Raw genomic sequence first — 26065 nt, 5'->3', positions numbered from 1 at the left:
TTCCATCGGTATACATGTAAAGCAAGACGGTGTGTGTTTGTTTTGTCAGGCTCTGAGTGTAATCAGTAATGTGTGTCTCTGCAGGCATGACGCGTGTGTGTGATCATTATTGTGTATGTGTGTCTTCAGATCTGTGTGATAATGTTTCATTTATGGTGTGTGTTTGTGTCTCTATGGTTAGGCCCTGAGTGTGATCAGTGAGGTAGGAGACCTGCTGCAGGTCAAGTACTCCAGACAGAAGAGACTGCCCTCTCTCGACTGAGTCGTTGACCATAGCATCTACGACCAGATACAAGACTGAACTGGACCAGAGTGTACTAGACCAGATTGGACTGGCAGTCTTCCACACCCAAAACCAAAATGTGCTCGCCTTGATGTCACAGAACCACTTTATTCATCTAACACAAGGTTTTAACTTTCACATGCCTGCCTTATTTTACCAGGAAACTCACTGCATCATGGCGAAGAAGAAAAAAAAACAGAAAACATTTATTTTTTCAAACGATTATTTCTTACCTCTGTTTTGTCTTATAATGAAATGTTGGGTCTGCTTCTTAATTTATTGTGGCATTTTGTTTCTGGAGAATTAGTAGACTGAGGACTGCTTATGTGTGCTTGTAGCTGCTTTATGTCAGGCCTATGTCATGTCATCTCTGACTGTGTGTGTTTGGGAGAAACGGTGTGATTTGGAAAGACCAACCTAATTGTAGCTTACGACGCTTTCACGATACTCATCCCGAACCGAAGTATTTAACATTTTGGAGGAGAGATGGGGAGTTGAAGAATCAACACAAACAAACTCATGGTGATTTCTAAAGATCATAAAACACACCGTGAGTTTGTTAGAAGTTTCCCTTAGGTACAGATCTAGGACCAGCTTACCCTCCACAAAACCCATCCTTACCCATTGGGGGTGAAATGTATAACTGACCTTAGATCAGTGTGAAGGGGCAATGTTATCCTACTCCGTGATTGTATTGCTATGATGTACAGTTTAGGAGTGCTTTGAGATGTATGTTTGGTGTAACCGAGTCCTGGAGCTAAACTTTGCTGTTCTAACTTGCAGCCAGGAACCGTGTCTTACTTGAATCTCTAACTATCTGTTCTCTTTCCAAAGTATTTATGATTTTTATTTACAGATTACTATATCTCATAACAGGTCAGAGTGAGAGACGTTGTACCAAGGCCTTTACTTTCAGATGAGCTATGTGCACTTCACTCCTCCTCGCTCATATCCACTAGCCCTTGGTTCCAGGCTGTTTCAGCTGTAGCTCCTAACCACAGATCTAGGATCAGATTATTCTACCCCGATCCTAACATAATTAGGGGGATGAACAACTATATGACCCAGTATCGATGGTTTTGGGAAAACTCCACCCACTCCAGTAGAAAAAGTCTGGTATCCAGGGAAATGGATCTATCGGGGGGGGGGGGGCAGACTTAGTCAAGACAGACTTAGTCTTAACCAAATGTGTGTGTGACAGAGAGAGTTGTTTAATGTACAGATTTATTTATTTATTCATATTTCCATGTTTTTTTCTCAATTTAGATTTTTTTTTACATTTTATCAATGGCAGCTCTGAAGCCATGTCCTGCATGTACATACTTTTACACCTCTCTGACTGATCACATGCCCTCAGTGCAATCACTACTGATGAGTATTTTATCGTTTGGAACACCTTAGCGATGCATGTACTGTATGACGTAGTCACTGACGCTGCTAGTACACCAAGAAACAAGGTGCTCAACTGTACGCACTAGCTACATACAACACTCCTTCCTGTGGCTTTGTTTTTAAATACAACCTGAACTCATTCCAAAATTACTGATTTTAATGTATGAAATTGATATCTCTTTGAAGACAAGGACATGTTCTGTTTGTGTAAAAAAAACAAAAAAAAACGGAATCTTTCTTTGAGAGTTTATTAATATAAGTGACCTGCAAAGAGCTGGAGGAGAGACATTAAAATCATTTACATATTGAATATAGAGAACTAAATAGATTTTAATTCATTTTTCTCACTGTACACAGAACTGTCTCACAATGACGAATGATTTGACTCATTCAGCTAGCTATTTTTTTTCCCTCAAAGGCAAAAAGTTAGAAGTAAATCTGCACTGGATGTGTGTAAAAATGTCTTTGTATATTTCTATTTTTCTTGTTTGCACAAAGAAATACAACATGATACTGATGAGGTTTCAAAGTCTTAATGTCAAACGTCTTAAGATTTAAACACTGTCCTTATGCCTCATGTGTGGATGACCTGTCTCTTGGGTGAGATACAGGGTGTGAGTGGCCATTCAACTGCTTTAAAAATACATGTATGTGTTCTAACATAACTTGGATGTGCTACAAATAGTGCAAAATAATAGCTGTACTTTTTTTGGATCAAAGAAAAAGGCAGTGTTTGCTACATATCAGTGGATCACCTATTTGTAACTGTTTCACTCATGTTATGGACATCAAAATGTCATTAAAATAATGTAACAACGTTTTGTGTTTTATTACAAATGAATTGTTATTGACTTATTACACATCTGTATTACGAAAGCGTCTCAGAGTAGAAGTGCTGATCTTGGACCAGACCCCACCTCTTATTCATTATGATTTAAAATGTAAAACTGATCCTAGATCAGCACTCTTGAGTCGGTTTGTGAATGAGTCCAGATGACTAATTGCTTCACACATTCCATTTAATTTTGCTTTAGCTACAGTGCTTTCAGAAAGTATTCATAACCCTTGACTTATACCACATTTTCTTGTGTTACAGCCTGAATTCAAAATGGATTAAATAGATGTCTTTTCTCACCCAGCTACAACCAATACACCATAATGACAAAGTGAAAACATGTTTTTGAAATTTGTACAAATGTATTGAAAATGAAAAGCAGATATCTAGTTTACATAAGTATTCACACCCCTGAGCCAATATTTTTTAAAAGCACCTTTGGCAGTGATTACAGCTGTGAGTCTTTCTGGGTTAGTCTCTAAGAGCTGAGGCTCCCGAGTGGGGCAGCGGTCTAAGGCACTGCATCTCAGTGCTAGAGGTGTCATTACAGACCCTGGTTTGATTTCGGGCTGTATCACAACTGGCCCTGATTGGGAGTCCTATAGGGCGGCGCACAATTGGCCCAGCGTCGTCCGGGTTACGGTTTGGCCGAGGTAGGCCGTCATTGTAAATAAGAATTTGTTCTTAATTGAGGTTAAATAAATTAAAAGAGATTTCCACACCTGGATTGTGCAACATTTTTCCATTAGTATTTTCAAAATTCTTCAAGCACTCTCAATTGGTTGTTGATCATTGCTAGACAACCATTTTCAGGTCTTGACATAGATTTTCAAGTAGATTTTAAAACTGTGACTCGGCCTCTCAGGAACATTCATTGTCTTCTTGGTAAGCAACTCCAGTGTAGATTTGGCCTTGTGTTTTAGCTAATTTGTCCTGTTGAAAGGTGAATTCATCTCCCAGTGTCTGGGGGAAAGCAGACTGAACAAGGTTTTCCTCTAGGATTTTGCCTGTGCTTAGATCCATTACGTTTCTTTTTATCCTGAAAAACTCCCCAGTCCTTAACAATTACAAGCATACCCATAACATGATGCAGCCACCACTATGCTTGAAAATATGGAGAGTGGTGCTCAGTAATGTGTTGTATTGGATTTGCCCAAAACACAACACTTTGTTTTCAGGACATAAAGTTAATTTCTTTGCTATTTTTTTAGCAGTATTACTTTAGTGCCTTGTTGCAAACAGGATGCATGTTTTGGAATATTTTTATTATGTACAGGCTTCCTTTTCGCTCTGTCAATTAGGTTAGTATTGTGGAGTAACTACAATGTTGTTGATCCATCAGTTTTCTCCTGTAACTGTTTTAAAGTCACCTTTGGCCTCGTGGAGAAATCCCTGAGCGGTTTCCTTCCTCTCTGGCAACTGAGGTAGGAAGGACGCTTGTTTCTTTGTAGTAACTGGGTTTATTGATGCAGCATCGAAAGTGTAGTTAATAACTGCATGCTCAAAGGGATATTAAATGTCTGCTTTTTTATTTTTATGAATTTACCAATAGGTGCCCTTCTTTGTGAGGCACTGGAAAGCGTCCCTGGAAAATCCCTGCTCGACTGAGGGACCTTCCAGATAATTGTATGTGTGGGGTACAGAGATGAGGTAGTCATGTTAAACACTATTATGGCACACAGAGTGAGTCCATGCGACTTATGTGACTAGTTAAGTACATGTTTACTCCTGAACTTATTTAAGCTTGCCATAACAAAGAGTTTGAATACTTAAGACATTTCAGCTTTTTTTTTTTTAAATTAAATTTGTAAAAAAAATATTAAAACATAATTCCACTTTGACATTATTGGGTATTGTGTGTAAAAATGGTATGTTCCAAGATGGCGTAGCAGTTCAGACGTCCTGTCGTGTCCCGTGTATATATATATATTTACATATTTTTTTCTTCACTTATCTTTTTACATTTTTTTATTCTGAATACTCAACCTCAAGGCACTCTCCTGCAACCCGCCTCATCAATTAAAAAAAAAAAAAGAAAGTATTATTTACCTCATCTGAATTCCACGACAGAAGCTAGCCAGAGGTTAGCTATTTTCACAGGCTAACGTTGAAGTTCAGCTAGCTACGGTTAGCTGTCCTCAGCTATCCATTAGCTCGAAAAGCTATCGCCAGTTTTTGTACAGCGCGACTCAGACCAGAGCATATCGGACCTATTCTCTCTCCTTTCCTCGATTTCTACCGCAGGCTCTGGACATTTACACCTGGATCTTGCAGCTAACTAGCTGCTACCTGAGTGACTATTGGCAACGTCGGTCTCGGAATTAACACACACAATTACGGAGCTAGCTAGCTAGCCAGCTGAAGAATTCCGTCAGCCACTCGTGGGCTACTCCTGAGCTAGCCAGCTGAAGTGTCTCCTGGGCTACAACTCACCTATCCTGACCCGTTTTACTGCCGATGCGGAGCCCCATTGGGTCTTCACGACTGGATCACCGACGTTATCTGCCCGAGGGAGTTGTTCCAACTGGCCCCTCCGTCGCGACGTAACCTGATCGCCCATCTGCGGCCAGCTAATCGTTAGCTGTCTTTTCGGCTGCGATCTGAATAGGTCTGTCGGACACTTTTCTTGGGCCACTATAACTAACTATTCTGCCAACTTGGACAGGTCCCCCCTTCCACACGGAACCCCACTAACCCACAGACGGAAACGCACGAGGCGGCTAAAAACAGACCTCCCTCCCATCTTCCACCAGCTTGCTACCTATGGCCCAGCTAGCTGTCTGAATCTCACTGGACCCTCTGATCACTCGGCTAAGCATGCCTCTCCTTAATGTCAATATGCCTTGTCCATTGCTGTTCTGGTTAGTGTTTATTGGCTTATTTCACTGTAGAGCCTCTAGCCCTGCTCATTATACCTTATCCAACCTCTCAGTTCCTCCACCCACACATGCTATGACATCTTCTGGTTTCAATGATATTTCTAGAGACAATATCTCTCTCATAATCACTAAATGCCTAGGTTTACCTCCTCTGTACTCACATCCCACCATACCTTTGTCTGTACATTATACCTTGAAGCTATTTTATCGCCCCCAGATACCTGCTCCTTTTTCTCTCTATTCTGGACGTCACAGACGACCAATTCTTATAGCTTTTAGCCGTACCCTCATACTTATCCTTCTCTGCTCCGCTGGGGATGTAGAGGTGAATCCAGGCCCTTCAGTGCCTGGCTCCACACCTACTCCCCAGGCGCTCTCTTTTGATGACTTCTGTAACCGTAATAGCCTTGGTTTCATGCATGTTAACATTAGAAGCCTCCTCCCTAAGTTTGTTTTATTCACTGCTTTAGCACACTCTGCCAACCCGGATGTCCTGGCTGTGTCTGAATCTTGGCTTACGAAGTCCACCAAAAACTGTGAAATCTTCATCCCTAACTACAACGTTTTCAGACAAGATAGAACGACCAAAGGGGGCGGTGTTGCAATCTACTGCAGAGATAGCTTGCAGAGTTCTGTCCTGCTATCCAGGTCTGTACCCAAACAATTTGAACTTCTACTTTTAAAAATCCACCTCTCCAAAAACAAGTCTCTCACCGTTGCCGCCTGCTATAGACCCCCCTCGGCCCCTAGCTGTGCTCTGGACACCATATGTGAACTGATTGCCCCCCATCTATCTTCAGAGCTTGTGCTACTAGGCGACCTAAACTGGGACATGCTTAACACCCCAGCCATTCTGCAATCCAAGCTTGATGCCCTCAATCTCACACAAATTATTAATGAACCCACCAGGTACAACCCCAAAGCCGCAAACACTGGCACCCTCATAGACATCATCCTAACCAATATGCCCTCTAATTACACCTCTGCTGTTTTCAACCAAGATCTCAGCGATCACTGCCTCATTGCCTGCACCCGTAATGGGTCAGCGGTCAAACGACCTCCACTCATCACTGTCAAACGCTCCCTGAAACATTTCAACGAGCAAGCCTTTCTAATCGACCTGGCCCTGGTATCCTGGAAGGATATTGACCTCATCCCGTCAGTAGAGGATGCCTGGTTATTTTTTAAAAATGCCTTCCTCTCCATCTTAAATAAGCATGCCCCTTTCAAGAAATTTAGAACCAGGAACAGATATAGCCCTTGGTTCTCCCCAGACCTGACTGCCCTTAACCAACACAAAAATATCCTGTGGCGTTCTGCATTAGCATCGAACTGCCCCCGCGATATGCAACTTTTTAGGGAAGTTAGAAACCAATACACACAGGCAGTTAGAAACGCCAAGGCTAGCTTTTTCAAACAGAAATTTGCTTCGTGCAACTCCAACTCTAAAAAGTTCTGGGACATTGTAAAGTCCATGGAGAATAAGAACACCTCCTCCCAACTGCCCACTGCACTGAGGATAGGAAACTCTGTCACCACCGATAAGCCCACTATAATTGAGAATTTCAATAAGCATTTTTCTACGGCTGGCCATGCTTTCCACCTAACTACCCCTACTGCATTCAACAGCACTGCACCCCCCACAGCTACTCGCCCAAGCCTCCCCCATTTCTCCTTCTCCCAAATCCATTCAGCTGATGTTCTGAAAGAGCTGCAAAATCTGGACCCCTACAAATCAGCTGGGCTTGACAATCTGGACCCTTTCTTTCTAAAATTATCTGCCGAAATTATTGCAACCCCTATTACTAGCCTGTTCAACCTCTCTTTCGTGTCGTCTGAGATTCCCATAGATTGGAAAGCAGCTGCTGTCATCCCCCTCTTCAAAGGAGGTGACACTCTTGACCCAAGTTGCTACAGACCTATATCCATCCTACCCTGCCTTTCTAAGGTCTTCGAAAGCCAAGTCAACAAACAGATTACCGACTATTTTGAATCCCACCGCACCCTCTCCGCTATGCAATCTGGTTTCAGAGCTGGTCATGGGTGCACCTCAGCCACGCTCAAGGTCCTAAACGACATCGTAACCGCCATCGATAAGAAACATTACTGTGCTGCCGTATTCATTGACCTGGCCAAAGCTTTTGACTCTGTTAATCACCACATCCTCATCGGCAGACTTAGTAGCCTTGGTTTCTCAAACGATTGCGTCGCCTGGTTCACCAACTACTTCTCTGACAGAGTTCAGTGTGTCAAATCGGAGGGCCTACTGTCTGGACCTCTGGCAGTCTCTATGGGGGTACCACAGGGTTCAATTCTTGGGCCAACTCTTTTCTCTGTATACATAAATGATGTCGCTCTTGCTGCTGGTGAATCTCTGATCCACCTCTACGCAGACGACACCATTCTGTATACTTCTGGCCCTTCTTTGGACACTGTGTTAACAACCCTCCAGACGAGCTTCAATGCCATTCAACTCTCCTTCCGTGGTCTCCAACTGCTCCTAAACACAAGTAAAACTAAATGTATGCTCTTCAACCGATCGCTGCCTCCACCTGCCCGCCCATCCAGCATCACTTCTCTGGACGGTTCTAACTTAGAATTTGTGGACAACTACAAATACCTAGGTGTCTGGTTAGACTGTAAACTCTCCTTCCAGACTCACATCAATCATCTCCAATCCAAAGTGAAATCTAGAATTGGCTTCCTATTTCGCAACAAAGCATCCTTCACTCATGCTGCCAAACATACCCTCGTAAAACTGACCATCCTACCAATCCTCGACTTCGGCGATGTCATTTACAAAATAGCCTCCAATACCCTACTCAACAAGCTGGATGCAGTCTATCACAGTGCCATCCGTTTTGTCACCAAAGCCCCATATACAACCCACCACTGCGACCTGTATGCTCTCGTTGGCTGGCCTTCACTTCATCATCGTCGCCAAACACATTGGCTCCAGGTCATCTACAAGACCCTGCTAGGTAAAGTCCCCCCTTATCTCCGCTCACTGGTCACCATAGCAGCACCCACCTGTAGCACGCGCTCCAGCAGGTATATCTCTCTGGTCACCCCTAAAGCCAACTCCTCCTTTGGTCGTCTCTCCTTCCAGTTCTCAGCTGCCAATGATTGGAACGAACTACAAAAATCTCTAAAACTGGAAACACTTATCTCCCTCACTAGCTTTAAGCACCAGCTGTCAGAGCAGCTCACAGATCTCTGCACCTGTACATAGCCCATCTTTAATTGAGCCCAAACTACTACCTTTTCCCCTACTGTATTTATTTATTTTGCTCCTTTGCACCATATTATTTATATTTTAACTTTAACTTTCTTCAAACTACAAATCTACCATTCCAGTGTTTTTTCTTGCCATACTTTATTTACTTTGCCACCATGGCATTTTTTTGCCTTTACCTCCATTATCTCACATCATTTGCTCACATTGTATATAGTCTTATTTTTTTCTACTGCATCACTGATTGTATGTTGTTTTACTCCATGTGTAACTCTGTGTTTTTGTATGTTGTCGAACTGCTTTGCTTTATCTTGGCCAGGTCGCAATTGTAAATGAGAACTTGTTCTCAACTTGCCTACCTGGTTAAATAAAGGTGAAATAAAAAAAATAAAAAAATAAAAAAGTCAGGTTTGTGAATACTTTCTGAACGCACTGTATGGAATTGGAACAGAGTGGTGCAGAAGAAAAAATAAGCTAAGATCAAACCTGTAAAGGTGTTGAGAGCTGTTAACAGGATCACTTTGAATACTGTCTCTGTTTCCAGCACATCGTATACCTTGAGCTGAACAACAGCTCCTTCATCACCTGCTCTCAAAGCACATCACTTTTTCCTTTCTTAGCAAGACAGCCCAACGGAAGTCAGAGATAACACAGAATCTCTCTCACTAACTCACTCGCATGCTCATGCTCGCTCTCTGTGACACACAGTATAATCCTGAAGAAGTGGGAGATTTCCTTATAGTGTTGTCCTTCTCATGTGTCATAATTCAGAGCTGGTTCATCGGTTATCAAAGGGAGAGTTCGATCTGAGGGCTAACATAAAATCAGGTGTGGTTTTAATTCAACATGTTTATCACAGCTCAGCTACAGTATGTAGGTCGCTGTAAATCACGCCATGTCTTTGTCTTGCGTCTTTCGCTATCTCTGATTCTCTCTGTGGAGAGAAGTTCATCATTTCTCCCTCTTTAGTTTACAAGGTCACACCCGTCATCAACTTCACTTCATATGTATCTTCAGTCTGGGAGAAAACCCAACACTCGTGTCCCTGGCTTCTTCAACCTTTGGAGTCAAAACGGGGAATTCTGGCACATGGACAAGATGATAAGCGAGATAAATGGGAACTCTGTGGGAAAAGTCATTTAATTAAGCTCATCCCCGAACAAAGAAAATGAATTACTCCATATCAATTTGCATTATTAAACCACACGCCCCTCTAGTCCAACGGGGAGTGTCTAACCAGACTTATTCAAACGGGAGCATTCTCTGTTTAGCCACCGTCTTCGGCCTTATCCTTCCTCTCTTTCATAATGTTGTCCTTTCATTTTGCTCATATTTAAAATCACCCCCTTCACAAACCTTCATTCATTTCGGTCTCTCATTCATTCCCTGATTTCGCTCTTTTATTGTGCGCTCTTTCGTAAGGCCCTCCCTCAGAGCGTCACCCGTGAAGGGGAGATGCGGATCGAGCCCTCAGCCAATGAGGCCACTATACTACGAGTGGTCTCTGCGAAGGTGACTGGGACTGAACAGATGGTGACAGAGAGAGAGAAGCAGCGACGACTGTAGATGACAAACGGTTATTCTCAAGCAGTCAAAGAAGAGGTCCCTTACAACAGGCACAGCAGAGCGCATGCGAACATATTTGAGTTAGCAGCATTTAAGGTTAGAGAAAGTTACTTATTAAAACTCGGGATTAATTTAAGTCAATTTATTTCAAAGGAGTATACTATAAGGTTGCAATAGCAGGACCGAAGAAGCGTGTATGGAAAGCGAGCAAGTAAGGAGACGAAGCGTCTTTGGACAGTGTAAAGTCAAGGAAGGATAGGTAGGCAACATAGCTACCAGCCGATAGCCTGATCTAGTTCTGAACGGTTTTGGTACAAGACTAAGACTGGATATTGGCGGGAGAGGAGCCAACGGGAATTATTGATCACAGTGCAAAATATTTTAAGTATCCTTTGAGCGTCACTGTTGGAAGTAGCCTAATGGCGCATTTGGGGAGCAAAGAGCACCGACGAGACGCATCAAACTGGTTCAAAATTCAGCTCCAGCTCTGAAAGCTGAGTTCACTTTCAAACAACATTGGATTAAGAATCGTATATCGCAAAGTCTTACATATTGATTTCGGATTTATATTGATTATATTTAGGCTATGGACCAGAGGCGAGGGTTCTGAAAACGTGTCCAGCACGCCGAGCGGCTTCTAAATATCTGCTGTTGCTTTCCACACCGACCACAGCATCGCAACACCAGCAAACACCGACAAAACCAACAGCTGTTGTACCAACTTGGATAAGACATGCAGAAAATACACAGGAAGGTTAACCTGCTGTGGGTAGTCTTCTTGACGATGACCCAGGTGTCAATCAAGAGCTTCCCCACCAACAGTCAAAAGAGTGCAGTCCCCAAGGACAGGAGCACTGCGACCACGGAGGTAAAAGCCTACTAACTTTTCTACTCACAGTTAGGGGGTTAGGCCATTTGCACATTTTAATTAAATGTCATATGATTGGGAAATATGTTTCACTCTGCTGAAACTTGACAGAGCGCATTTATGAATTGATGCGTAATGTTACCTTAAACACCTGGCTGAACGTAACACGTTGTATGTTGTCTGAAATTGCAACATTATTGTTTAGGAATTGGCATCATTCATCATGAAATTAATCTATTTGGTTACACTCTTTATTCTGAAAGCTCAATGGACCAGAGACAGTGAGCAACAATGGCCATGGTCCAAAGTGACTTCATTGCGCAATCATTTTGATGAAATGAAAGCAGAGGTAGTCGGGAGCTGGGGAGGGCAATAGTGAAACGTTTGATTGTCTACACATGTTAAGGATTTAAAAAATAATGTACAACAGAGAGAATGTTCTTAGGCAGTCCTTAGGCTGAGAGGAGCAGAGAGCCCTCTTTGGCTGGTGAGGAAATGGACATTTTCCAGTTGTGATGACACTCATACCTGATAACACCTCAAATACCCCCCTCGGGTATCATTGGAGCATCTGGCAGTTCATGTCTGTCAGTGTGTATGTATGCTATACTGCATAGACTTTGGGCTGCATTTAAATCTTAATAAAGATGAAGGCATTGCCCTTTCACATGGCTATAATACAGTAATGACCCAGTTACTAGTCATCATTTTCCAGGGTTCAGGGAGCAGGTCAGAGGTAAAGGGTCAGAGATCAGAAGTCTTAAGCAAGTGTAGCCTCAGGCTTATAACCTTTCTGATAAAATATTATTAATGGAGAACTCTCCCTCTATCTATCTATCTATCTATCTATCTATCTATCTATCTATCTATCTATCAGTCTGTCGACTCCATCACACGAAGACAACAAATCTGCCCGTGATCTTACCCTGTTGTTACATGGTACCACCTTCACACTTACAGGATAGATATGAGGTAAGAGGGCTGTAAAATGACGTTGTTGCTAATTCCATGTTAATACAATATATTTTCATGTTTACTCCATCCAGTACAATACAACAAAGTGATTTTTCACAATACAGACAAGCACGCAATTCAGAGTGAAGTTATTTTAATGAAAATCAACCAAACAAACGTAAGTAAAAACACATTTCTATTCACAATCATATCAAATAGCTAGCTAGCTAGCTTAACAACAAAAGCAATTGCATACATTTCTATGTGAATATGTGAAAATAATTTTAACATTAGCTACATACAAGTTGTATCTACCTGAAGCATACAAATATGACTGAATAGAATCACTGCATACATAATTTATTGTACAAGAGACAAAATTCACAAATTATAAAGCACAACGGCAGAGTCATGTCTTGAGTGCAAAACTAATAATGACTCTATAATTCATGCTTTCTGAGAACGCTATAAAGTCCAGAAGTTGTGGGCGGAACTAGAAAGTTGGCTGTCAGAAGTATTACAATGTAAACGTACTTTATTCCGCTTGTCTGTGTATTTCAAGACATGGCATATTGGGGTGTAGCGAGATCCCCTATCTCGGAAAAATGTATACTAAAAACGTGGAAATAAAACAATCCAATAATACAATGGAAAAATAAAATGATTTATTATTGAAATATTGCGTGGGCTACGGAGAGAAACTACATGTTGCAGTTTCAGGCCTTGTGGCGGAAAGTGATGCGGGTGCTGGATATGGGGGTGTGTGCTAGTGGTTCTGGGTAGGTGTGATGTAGTTGATGTTTGTATGATGTTGTCATTTGCACCACTCGGGAGCCCAACTCAGGCACCCGAGTAGCGCAGCGGTCTAAGGCACTGCATCTCAGTGGAAGAGGCGACACTACAGTCCCTGGTTTGAATCCAGGTTGAATCACATCCGGCCGTGATTGAGAGTCCCATAGGGTGGCGCACAATTGGCCCAGCGTCGTCCGGGTTAGGCCGTCATTATAAATAAGAAGTTAAATAAAGGTTCAATAAAATAAAACATTTGTATGTTTTGTGTTGTTTATAAAATAAATCTTACCCACCCCCCAAAAAGAATGACTGCATACATTCTAACCACAAGCTAACATAGAAGATTGCTAGCCCAAGCATATTGATTTGCAGAAATAGCTAGAAGTGTCACAAAATAACTGTAAACAGAGTATGGACAAACTAAGCATCTATGCAATGTTCTCACATGCATATTGCCTACTAAGAAAACAATATCTTAACACTCAAAAGAGCTACATAGATTCTGTACAACATGTAGCTAAATTACTACCAAAGCGGGAGCTAGCATGCTAACACACAATGTAATATCAATGGTGATCCGTTAGCTTAATTAGCCTAGCATACAAGTAGACTTTAGAATGTAGAATAAACATACAAAAAATGTAATTCCAACATAAAACACTGCTTGCGAAAGCAAGTCTTTAACTACATTTTCACAATATTACCGACAGACATATCTTTCCAAAGCGAAGTAAGAAGGAATCAATTATTTATATATACACTGGATGACTAACAGTTTTGAAGCCACCATGCCTCCATCTTGGCACTCCCCCACCGTTCAAAATAATATTTTGGAAGCTATAGAAATGCATTTATGAATGGCTATATTTGTTTTTGACATGATTATTCTATTACGTACACCTTATTACATACTTTTAAATTATATTATGTGAGTTAAACATGAAAATAAAAAATTGAAAATTATATTAAAAAATATTCCTTAACATTTACATTTACATTTAAGTCATTTAGCAGACGCTCTTATCCAGAGCGACTTACAAATCACCTTAAGATATCCAAAGTATAATTTTTTGAAGTTCTGTTACTTTCCTCGTTACAACAGAAAAAATAATTGTCCTTGAAACATTTAATTGAAATACTGTAGGACTGCTTCATCCGGGGAGTGCCAATAGGTGACCGGTGGCTTCAAAGCCTCTCATTGGCCAATACATAGTATCAGAAATCCAGGGTTTATATACATCATCTGAAGGAACGGAGGAGCTTGCATGTGAAGTGTCACTTCAGCAACCGGTGGCCACGGACGGCTGGCCACATTAAGACTTCTGTTTTTTTCCATCAAAATAAAAGCATGCGGCAAAACGCTGTGTATGATATTAATTCAGTATTTTTTGCAGTTTTGCATAGTGCACGTTATAGGATGCAACATTATAACTACATTGGGAAACACTAAACCAAATGTTTGACACTTTTCTACTATGACATGAGGGACTTTTATTTTGAAATGCTCCAAAATTTGTAACCTGGAAGTGACTCGTTATTGTTGCTAGTAGCTACTTTTCAACCTCACCCACGATGTTCAAACTTGCCACCGTCTATTTGCCTGGCTACCCAGACTCCTTGCTCCGTTGTAACCTAACGTAGCAGGCGTAAAAGAAATGCCTGAAACTAGATCCCCCTACATACTAGTCTTGATGAGAAGAAAAAAAACTGTAGGGGGAGGTTCTCTTCCACACCGTTCAACCAAGCCAGTAAATGTAGAGGAGGAGTTAAGATGGAGTGTCTCCTTCTTAATGTCCAGAAGTGGAAGTCGTGTCACAGGCTATTTTTCAATTTCCCCTGAAAACCGGAATGTCTGGTTGTTGGGGACTCAACAAGGGGTAGCTCCGTCCAAATGCTACACCACATCCACAGACGTTAGTTTCTTCTCTGCAATGAGTACCTCCCGACCCCTTCACCGAATGTAAACCGATTCGGAGCCGTCTGATTGGCCCAGAATCCGATGTGTTGGGCCAGAGCCAGAACACACGTGGGTAAAGCGGCGGTTTGAAAATGTGTTATTGACTTTGGTACTCTGATTGGTTCGAGGCGATCCAATTGCTGAATAATTTGTTTTGTACAACGCTCCTCGTCACCATAAACAAGTTCAATGATTGCAGAGAGGAAGAGGGAGGCTCAACTTGGCAGAAAATCTGTCTCCCTCCAGCAGGTAGCGTTTTTTGTTGTTGTTTCGCCCACCAAGCATGGAGTTTTTGTATGGACTCCAATGAGAGAGTTTCGAATTTGCTCAACAACAAAAAATGTATACCTTATTTGCTACGCAAGGTTTATTTGATCTAATAGAAGTCCCGTAATGCTTAAGTTGTTACGAGTGTACTGGTATAAGGACACGTGACATTCCAGCAACTTTGTGAAAAAAACACTTCATATCGGAGTTGCCTCGGGATAGCTAAGGCTTCCAAAAGGGTTCTTCAGCTGTCCCCATAGGGGAAGCCTTTTTGGTTCCAGGTAAATCCTTTTGGGTTCCATGTATAACTCTCTGTAGAAAGGGTTCTACATGGAAGCCCAAAGTGTTCTACCTGGAAGCAAAAAGGGTTCTTCAAAGGGTCCTCGTATGGGGACAGGCCAAGAACCATTTTAGTTAGTTCTAGACAGCACATTTTTTTCCTAAGAGTTTATGCATATCCATGGTATGAGGCTATTAGCATAGCATCTCTCTCCATTGAATACAGGCGGTTGACGTCAACAACACTCATCGAATATTCAAAAAAGGATTACAACAATGTATCCACCAATCCAAAGAAAGGATAGCAGGGAGCTAGACAGCCCGCTTTTCCGCTTTGTGGACAACGACTCCCATTGTTAGGGCAGAGAGACATGTATCTTGTCAGTATATCCATAATCTTTGATGATGTAGCGAACAAAGTATGTAGCGAACAAAGAGTTGTGTGAGTCGTCTGGCTAACAATCCATAGCCATCCTTGTCTTTCTAGCCTTTAAATTGCCATCATCTGTGAGTATAAGTATTATTGGTCATGATTTAAGCACGTACGTGTTGTTATTTAGTCAGAAATATGACTTCTACCAGAGATAAATGATTGCTATCTATGTTTGGATTAGTCGGAGGATTAGCCGGTGGGAAGAAGTAGGATGGAGAGAGGACCTTGGAAAGACGTGTTTCTTAAAGTCCAGGTAGCAGATAATTGACCCTATCAGATATTTATGTAGTTGGTGCTGTATATTAACTAGTATACATGGGTTCTAACTTGAACAATTATTTGTTAATTTACAATTGTAAAATGCATGCACATAAAAACCACGAAGACTGGCAGAAACGCATGAACGCAAGATCTCAATTTTCATGACTCACACGGTGAGCCTACTGTAGCCTACTGTACATGGTAAGCTGTTGCGCACCAGGTTGTACTTTATGTTTTAGCATGGATAACGGCTGTGAGGATTTTTCAACGATAGTCACAATATATTGACACAATTATAATATTTAGAGAATAAAAATCTTTTTTCATCAATTACATGTGGAAAAATGTATTTGAGTAAACATTATCAAGCCAGCAGCAGATAAAACAGAAAGTGAATTCTCTCCTAGCTTGCGGCTATCACTGTCTAACTGGCTAACTTTAGGATATTTACTACCCCATACCAGTGACAAACTTGGATATGTTATCGACATATCTAGCTCACTTATTTTGCCTGCCAGAAAGAAACAGACACAAATTCATTCAGAAACAGAGGAAAAGGATCGCTAGCTATAGCAAGCTAACGTTAGCTGATGCCTCTTTAACAAGAAGCAACTGTGACAACATTGATTACTTTCCCATTTAACAAAATCCACAATCCACCCCTCCATAGAAAGCCTGTCTCCAGGACTTCTAAATGACCCCAGATCTGCGATCAGATCCATGACCAAAGTGTCGCATTTCAATTTAGCCTGCAGGCAGGCTCTATAGAAAACTCCCCCAATGCTAGACACCATCCAACGAGACAGTCAACGGCTCCCAAAACACAACTTATGCGGGAAGCTCTAGAAATAAATGTTCCAATTAAACAAAATCCACAATCCACCCCTCTAAAGAAAATCTGTCTCCTTTCTCTAAAATTCCACCAGATCCACGTTCTAATACCTGGCCAAAGCTTTGCATTTCAGTTTAGCTCGCTATCCACACACATAGACATACACACAGTTGGGGCCCCAGCCACAGGCTCTATACAGAAACATTGACCTCCATCGTGACCAAACTACTCTTATCCCATAGGTTTGTACTATCTATAGTATGACAGTACCAGCAGTTAGCTAGCAACAGTTGGCAGACATGTTAATTTGCTTACTTTAGCATTAATCAGTGTTATTTAGATGGAAGATGTGAGCTAAATACGGTAGCTCTATAGCTAGCTAAGTTTAGCATAGAGGTAATAAGTTAGCTCTTTCACTTAGCCGGTAAAGTCCTGATAATGCTTTGTCTCTGCTGGTGCTGCTGGCTGTTTGTGATACTTTATAGGCCACATTGTTGCTAAGGACAGCATCCATTTTGAAAAGCAACATTTTGCTGAAGCCCTCCTTCTATTGTTGATAGCCATGGAAGTTCTCAAGGATACAATTTGCGAGTAAATGCCCAATTCGCCGACCTCATTCTCACAACTGTATCCCACTTTACAAAGTGTTGCATTTGCATGATAATAGAGGCATACTCACATTTCCATAGCAAGTGTTGCTACCCCCTGCTACCACACAAAGCTTGGCCATCTTGATGAATAAAAATACAATTGCTAGCTAGCTCCATACCACTTACCCACACTTTTTTGTTGTTGTTTTTTTACCCGCAAGTGTATGAAGAGTGAGCATGGAAACCCAACATTTAGAACAATATTAGAATATTATAAAAATTGATTTAAGTGTTTGTAATTTGGGAATGTTTTCTTGGGGTGCTCTAAGTTACAATTATATACGTTTCTGGCATTGAAAAATAGCTGCTACATGCCCTTTAATTGATAACATGCTTGTGGAAAGTTGCATTTACGCATAGTTACAGTTAATTTGTAGCACTTTTTCTGGTAAGTGAAATGGTCAGATAGCTAGCAATTTCTGCAAGTCATCTTCTATGTTAGCTCATGATTGGGATATATGCAGTCATTCTGTTTAATCATATTTGTATATGATATATATTCATGTCATGTAGATACAAAACATTTTTGTATATACAGTAGCTAATGTAAAAATTATTTACACATATTCACATAGACATTGCATTTCACTTTTGTTGTTATGCTAGGTCTTTGATATGGTTGTGAATACAAATGTATTGCTACTTAGCTAGCTAGCTAGGTTTGTTTGGTTAATATTCATTAAACAAACTTTTGTGTCTCAATTGTATAAAAAAAACACTGACAAACTGGATCACTTTGTTATATTGTTCTGGAGTAAACTTGACAGTATCTGGTATTTACATGGTATTAGCAACAGCTTCATTTTACAGTCCTCTTACCTCATATCTATCCCATAAGTGTAGAGGTGGTACCATGAACAGGGAAGAATCACGGACAGATTTGCTGTTGTCTTCATGGATTGGAGTCATCCAATGTGCTGGTACTACATTGTATTTACCTGGAAACAGACACCACTTCATTTTACAGCCCTGTTACTACTACATACAGATTACTGACAAAATAAAGGAAATACTTGAATAAATGAGGGATACAAAGTGTATTGAAAGCAGGTGCTTTCGCACAGGTGTGGTTTAGGAATGAATTAAGCAATTAACATCCCATCATACTTAGGGTCATATATAAAAATTCCCAGTTACCCATTATTTTGGCTACGATGGCAAGATGATGAGATCTCATTGACTTTGAAAGAGGTGTCTCAAATGAGCATGGTGGTTTAAAGGGTGTGTGTGTGTGTGTGTGTGTGTGTGTGTGTCAAGGTTATTATAGTAAACTAAAACTAAACTAAAAACTAAAATTGTAAAAAGAATTTACTAAACTAAAAATATAGTGAAACTATTATCTTTGACTTCAAAACTAACTCAAAGTAATAAAAAAAAGGATAAATGATGTTCAGTTTTTGTATTTTGTTTTAAACTTTTGGGCAAAAATCAAATTTGGGGGGGTTTTCGAACTTCTAATTCTTGCAGGCAAATGCTGCCAATAGATGGCAGTGTTTCGCCAGAGAAGAAAAGCCAGAGAAGAAAAGCGAAGAAGACTTATTTTTTATTAAACCTTTATTTAACTAGGCAAGTCAGTTAAGAACAAATTCTTATTTACAATGATAGCCTACCCCGGCCAAACCCTAACCCGGACGACGCTGGGCCATTTATTTGGTATAAAACAAGACCAATTGAACAGAACATCAAATTATGGCTTAATAAGACACACATCATATAGCACTTAGTTATTCAACATCAATATGTTCCAAAGGTATTGAAATGATGGTGGTTTGATTGATGATGTTGACATCATTAGTGAGTTGTATGCTAGGCCCGATCTCCAGCCCTATGAGACTCCCAATCACGTCCGGTTGTGATACAGTCTGGAATCGAACCAGGGGCTGTAGTGACACCTCTAGCACTGAGAAGCAGTGCCTTAGACTGCTGTGCCACTCAGGAGATGATTACTGTTCCTCCGCCAAAAATCTGTCCCCACGAGATAAGCAGACCTTTTTGCATGGAGATCTATGAGAGAGTTTGAATTTACATGAGGGTTATTTGATCAAATAGAGTAATGTTTAGGTTGTTACAAATGTACTGATATAAGTGGAAGCACGTGGCATTCTGCAACTTTGAAAAAAACTACTTAGTTGTGCCTGTTGTTCACACGCTTAGTTGTCCTCTCATTGGCTAGAATGGTCCCACCTGATCTCGTCTCCTCCCGCCTGCCTTCCATCTTTGAGGACATGTATTTTCATTGTTAGAGCGGTTACATGAACATCTTGTCAATATCTGTATAATAGATCATGTTTGCTATCACTAGCTAATGACAGGAAAGAAATCTGTGGCAGAGATAGTAGAGAAAGCGAGACACCGCCTAGTTTTTTTTATGATCGGAGAGGGGCCACTCTGGTCTGCTTAGGGGGCTGCCCTATAGCGAAACATCTCACTGGCTATTTTGTTCTGGTCGCGGCGAGGGCAATAAGCAGACCAGAGTGCCCTGCCTCGAGCAGAAAAATGTGTATCGCTCTGGGGCAATAAGCAGACAGTGGTTGCGTTCCCCTGCTCAGATATTGCATGCATCAACCAATGGTTGCGTGCCACGTCATCAACTGTGTGCCACGTCATCAACTGACAGATTTCAATAACATATAGTGTGGTTAGCTGATTCGTAATATACCTACCCAGGCGTTGTAAGATCTGTCAGGCATCAGCAATGTCTAAGCTCTGGAACGAGGCCTAAAATGTATTTATAATTTAAACCTAACCAAACCTATGACCATCACCTTATTATTGCCTCCTAGTGGCATGAAGTGACATCCCCCCCCAACAAACAAACTATAGACTTACAACACATACAGTTAAAGTCGGAAGTTTTCATACACTTAGGTTGGAGTCTTTTTCCAACAATTGTTTACCACTTTTTCCAACAATTGTTTACAGACAGATTATTTCACTTATAATTCACTGTATCACAATTCCAGTGGGTCAGAAGTTTACATACACTTAATTGACTGTGCCTTTAACAGCTTGTAAAATTCCAGAAAATTATGTCATGGCTTAAGAAGCTTCTGATAGGCTAATTGACATCATTTGAGTCAATTGGAGGTGTGCCTGTGGATGTATTTCAAGGCCTACCTTCAAACTCAGTACCTCTTTGCTTGACATCATGGGAAAATCAAAAGAAATCAGCCAAGAAATTGTAGACCTCCACAAGTCTGGTTCATCCTTGGGAGCAATTTCCAAATGCCTGAAGGTACCACCTTCATCTGTACAAACATATCGCTCAGGAAGGAGGCATTCATCCTAGAGATGAATGTACTTTGGTGCGAAAAGTGCAAATCAATCCCAGAACACCAGCAAAGGACCTTGTGAAGATGCTTGAGGAAACAGGTACAAAAGTATCTATATCCACAGTAACACAAGTCCTATATCGACATGACCTGAAAGGCCGCTCAGCAAGGAAGAAGCCACTGCTCCACAAACGCCATAAAAAAAGCCAGACTACGGTTTGCAACTGCACATGGGGACAAAGATCGTACTTTTTGGCGAAATGTCTTCTGGTCTGATGAAACAAAAATAGAACTGTTTGGCCATAATGACCATCATTATGTTTGGAGGAAAAAGGGGAATGCTTGCAAGCCGAAGAACACCATCCCAACCGTGAAGCACGGGGGTGGCAGCATCATGTTGTGGGGGTGCTTTGCTGCAGGAGGGCCTGGTGCACTTCACAAAATAGATGGCTTCATGAGGATGGAAAATTATGTGGATATATTGAAGCAACATCTCACGACATCAGTCAGGAAGTTAAAGCTTGGTCGCGAATGTGTCTTCCAAATGGACAATGATCCCAAGCATACTTCCAAAGTTGTGGCAAAATGGCTTAAAGACAACAAAGTCAAGGTATTGGAGTGGTCATCACAAAGCCCTGACCTCAATCCTATAGAAAATTTGTGGGCAGAACTCAAAAAGTGTGTGCGATCAAGGAGGCCTACAAACCTGACTCAGTTCCACCAGCTCTGTCAGGAGGAATGGGACAAAATTCACCCAACTCACCCAAATTTCACCCAAATGTTTGACCCAAGTTAAACAATTGAACGGCAATGCTACCATATACTAATTGAGTGTATGTACATTTCTGACCCACTGGGAATGTGATGAAAGAAATAAAAGATGAAAAAATCATTCTCTCTACTATTTTTCTCACATTTCACATTCTTAAAATAAAGTGGTGATCTTAACTCACCTAAGACAGGAAATTTTTACTAGGATTAAATGTCAGAAATGGTGAAATACTGATTTAAATGTATTTGGCCAAGGTGTATGTAAACTTCTGACTTCAACTCGAATTAGCTCCTAGCCCCCATGAATAGGGTACTATCCTTTCTGTCCCTAACAATTAAACTAAAACTAAATAATAGAAAAATTAAATAGAAATGTTTTTATCAAACTGGAACTAAATAAAAATGTGTTAATCAAATGTGAGAACTAACTGAAACTAAACTTAATTTCAAATCAAATCTAAAAACGAAAAGAAATTAAAACTAATATAAAATCAATCTTTATGGTATTTTTAACGTAAAATTGTGACAATATTCAAACCGGACAATAGCGTATTCATTCAAGGAGAAAACAAAGGAACAGCGTGCTCGCGTGACCGCGCATATCCAATCCCTTTGTTGCCAGGCAGTCCACTCAGAAACTGAGCTCCTATTATCTGCCCAGTGACAGGAGAATGCTCAAACCACTTTCTGAAGGCTTTAGACAGCCAATGGAAGCCTTAGGAAGTGCAACGTAACCCCATGGATACTGTAGTTTCGAAAGGGACTAGAAAGAAGAACTACAATTCTCAGATCCTCCACTTCCTGGTTGACTTTTTCTCAGGTTTTTGCCTGCCATATGAGTTTTAGAAACTTCAGAGTGTTTTCTATCCAAATCTACTAATAATATGCATATTCTAGTTTCTGGGCCAGAGTAGTAACCTGTTTAAATTGGGTATGTTTTTCATCCGGCCGTGAAAATACTGCCCCCTAGCCCAGACAGGTTAAATCTTTTGTCTTGCCCATCCAGGCTGCATCACATCCGGCCGTGATTGAGAGTCCCATAGGGTAGTGCACAATTGGTCCAGTGTTGTCCGGGGTTGGCCGGGGTAGGCTGTCATTGTAAATAAGAATTTGTTCTTAACTGACCTGCCTAGTTAAATAAAGGTTAAATAAATACAAATAAATCAAAATATTCACCCTCTGAATGTCACTTATACACAATCCATGTCTCAAAAAAGTATTATTTCACCTGTCTCCTCCCGTTCATCTGCACTGATTGAAGTGGATTTAACAAGTGACATCAATAAGGGATCATAGCTTTCACCTGGATTCACCTGGTCAGTCTATGTCATGGAAAGAGTAGGTGTTCTTCATGTTTTGTTTACTCAGTGTATATGTCAGGTTTGCTCAAGGAAGCAGGAGGGGTGAAATCAAGCGCAGGAGACACAAATCCGTGAACACATGTTTAATTGGTATTCACTTAGTCCAAAACTAGGTAGGGCAGGGCGCATTAAACAAAAGCCCAAAATACCAGCCCACACACAATGCAGGGACGCAGCCCACAATAAACTCTGAGAAAACCACAGGCAGAGGAAAACACCTGTTCCTCAGACGAGAAGCATCCTGACATAAAACAATCACGTACAAACAACAAGCCTACATAGCACGACTAAATACCCCCCCACTAAACAACTAATACAAAACAGGTGCGTGCCTAACCTAGACCTAACCAACAGAAAGTGAAACAGAGGATCGGTGGCAGGTAGTAGGCCGGCGACGACGACCGCCGAGCGCCACCCGGGCGAGGAGGGGCGCCACCTTCCGTCGATGTCGTGACAGTATATGGTATTAGCAATGGCTTCATTTTACATCCCTCTTACCTCCTACCTGCCCTGTAAGTGTGAAGGTGGTATCTTGTAAAAACAGGGTACGATCACAAAGAAATTTACTCTTGTCTACATTGGATGGAGTCGTCCAATTCCGTGGTACCTCACAAGTAACTACGTTGTATATGCTGAAACAGACACCACTTCATTTTACAGCCCTGTTACTACGAACGTATATGCTAACTAAAGGTAAAGTACACAGAAACAACGGGGAGAATATCAACACAAGAGGAGGACTTGAAGGTATTGATTTAGTAATTACGTGCGAATAAATGATAAATGACCATGTAAGTAATTGGTGTTTCTTACGGAATTACCCTCTTTACCCTCTCTTTCGCTATCCACACAGGTGCTTTGAGTTTCTTTTGTCTCCTCTCTTTTTCTGAGAGGATCTGCTGTATGAAGCCCAACTGAGCTGCGGTGTATGTTGTTTGACTTAAGTTAGAGAGATGTAAAGACCAGAGGGATGTACTACGATTGACGCTAGATGTACTGAGGGTTTTCTAAAGCTAGCCAGCTTCAGTTACTGTAGCTTCCCATTCCAGCTCATGCTTCATCCATAATACGATGGTGGATATTGCTCTAATTTTGAACACACACAAGTATTTGCTTAATGAAATATTTACTCCGTAGTCTTCGTCAAATGAAGGGCATGATGATGCAATCGTTGCGAGAGCGAGGGAATCTGATTTCATTGGTCCTCTTATATTTCTTCCTCTGGATTTATGGGGTGTTACCAGAACACAGAAACCCCATATCCTTCACCCTAGCACTGACTTCATTCTATCTGTCTCTGTCTATTGACTCGAGAGTTTTGGTTAATGTCTCAGTCACTAGGGCCATGCAGTTTCCTGGGCCCAGTCCCGAGCCCTAGACTAAAAAGCACTTTCAATGAACATTTTCCATTAAACATGAATCTTAGTGCAGGAATAGGTGCGATCTGGGTCTGGGAAACCATCTCTAGATGATCTCATGACAACCGGCACCTCCTGATTATGGAAGCAGCGCCTTGCACAAAGGCCCTGTTTCTCCTCTTATAAAACTGATTTTATGTCTCCACTGTTTTCTTGTGGAAGATGAAGACTTTTGATTAGATGGCTAAGTTCTATAACAGTATAACTGCGGAACTCCCCCATGCAGGCATCCATGTACTGAGCCTCACAGAAGAGGCCTATAGATCACTAGATACAGCGGAAGTCTCTCTCACTGTTGGCCCGGCAGGGTGCCAGAAACATACCTTGCTAGCTGCCTGGAAGGTGAAAGAATGTTCTAGAGAATTTGACAATCTGGCGAAAAGTAGCACAGCGCCAGTTTGGAAAGCAACAACGGCAGGGTGGAATTGTGCGGAGTGTGAAGACATGCTCTTTCTCACTCGCTTTCTCACGCTCACTTCCTCTCTCACACAATCTCTCCCTATCGTGATCTTGCATTCTCTCTCACATTCTCTCTTCTCTATCTCACTCTCTTTCTCTCCCCCTCTCTCTGTGATGTATTTTTATTAAAGTGAGAGAGCGGTTGGGTTGACATTGCTCAGAGGGAGCCGGCGAGGCTAAATGTTTGAGGGACGCAACATGAACCACCTGTTTTACACACAAACAACTACTTACTTATCCTAACTCTGGCCTGGAATGTATGCAGCAATATTGGATGTGACTCTCTCATGTGTGTATGTGTGAGCATGCATGTGTACATGTACACTGAGTATACCAAACATTAGGAACACGTTCCTAATATTAAGTATCACCCCTTTTTGCCCTCAGAACAGCTTCAATTCGTCGGGTCATGGACATTTCTACAAGGTGTCAAAATTGTTCCCGAAGGAATGCTGGCCGATGTGGACCAATGCTTCCTACAGTTGTCACTGGATGTCCTTTGGGTGGTGGACCATTCGTCATAGACACAGGAAACTGTTGAGCGTGAAAAATCCAGCAGTTCTTGACACAAACCGGTGCGCCTGGCACCTACTACCATACCCCGTTCAAAGGCACTTAAATATTTTGTCTTGCCCATTCACCTTCTGGATGGCACACATACATCCATGTCTCAATTGTCTCACGGCTTAAAAATCCTTCTTTAACCTGTTCATTCACCTGGATTCACCTGGTCAGTCTATGTCATGGAAAGAGCAGGTGTACTTAATGTTTTGTATACTCAGTATATACGTCTGTGTGGGCATGCATGCGTGTCTGTGTGTGTGTGTGTGTGTGTATGCTTTCATGTGCATGTGTGTGTGGAGGCAGAGCAACAGGGATGAGGGGTAGAATTGGGTTGAGAGGCTCTGGTAATTGTTAAACCAACCTCTTAGAGGGGAGCTGATGCCCATGCCACATTTCACAGAGAGTGCCAAATTCTTTATCCCGTACAGAAGTTCAAGTTGCTGTTCTATATGGTGGCAGGGGGTGACTGTGTGGAGTGGAAAGTTCTCAAATGTCAGACGCCCTAATTGAGGTTAAGCTGAAACTGTATACCATAATCCAGGTATGAAACTACAGCCTGGTTGCATATGCTGATTGGTACACACTGCAATCTCAGCTTCAGGTTTTAATGAAGAAGAAACGTAAACTAACGCTTCAACGGAACTGCATTAGTGTGTGGTGAGCTAAAGAACACACAGTGTGTGACGCACACACACGCACACACACACACACACACATTCCGTGAATACACATACATA

The 26065-nt window shown here is 41.4% G+C and overlaps 2 protein-coding genes across 2 annotated transcripts in view; both read left to right on the top strand.

The window, feature by feature from the left end:
- Positions 1-2493, top strand: part of sptlc2a (serine palmitoyltransferase, long chain base subunit 2a) — a 52169-nt gene extending 49676 nt beyond the window's left edge. The window contains exon 12 of the mRNA XM_029729367.1: positions 182-2493. Coding sequence (XP_029585227.1) covers positions 182-262 — 81 coding nt within the window. The 3' untranslated portion in view covers positions 263-2493. The remainder of the gene's footprint in view (positions 1-181) is intronic.
- A 7358-nt stretch (positions 2494-9851) lies between these two features.
- LOC115172054 (isthmin-2-like) overlaps positions 9852-26065 on the top strand; it is a 54423-nt gene continuing 38209 nt past the window's right edge. The window contains exon 1 of the mRNA XM_029729252.1: positions 9852-11058. Within this exon, the coding sequence (XP_029585112.1) occupies positions 10924-11058 (135 nt within the window). The 5' untranslated portion in view covers positions 9852-10923. The remainder of the gene's footprint in view (positions 11059-26065) is intronic.

Source organism: Salmo trutta, chromosome 33, assembly GCF_901001165.1.
Source record: "Salmo trutta chromosome 33, fSalTru1.1, whole genome shotgun sequence".
NCBI classification, from domain to species: domain Eukaryota; kingdom Metazoa; phylum Chordata; class Actinopteri; order Salmoniformes; family Salmonidae; genus Salmo; species Salmo trutta.
Note: the sequence above shows the minus strand (reverse complement) of the source record. Positions and strands in the feature narration are given on the sequence as shown.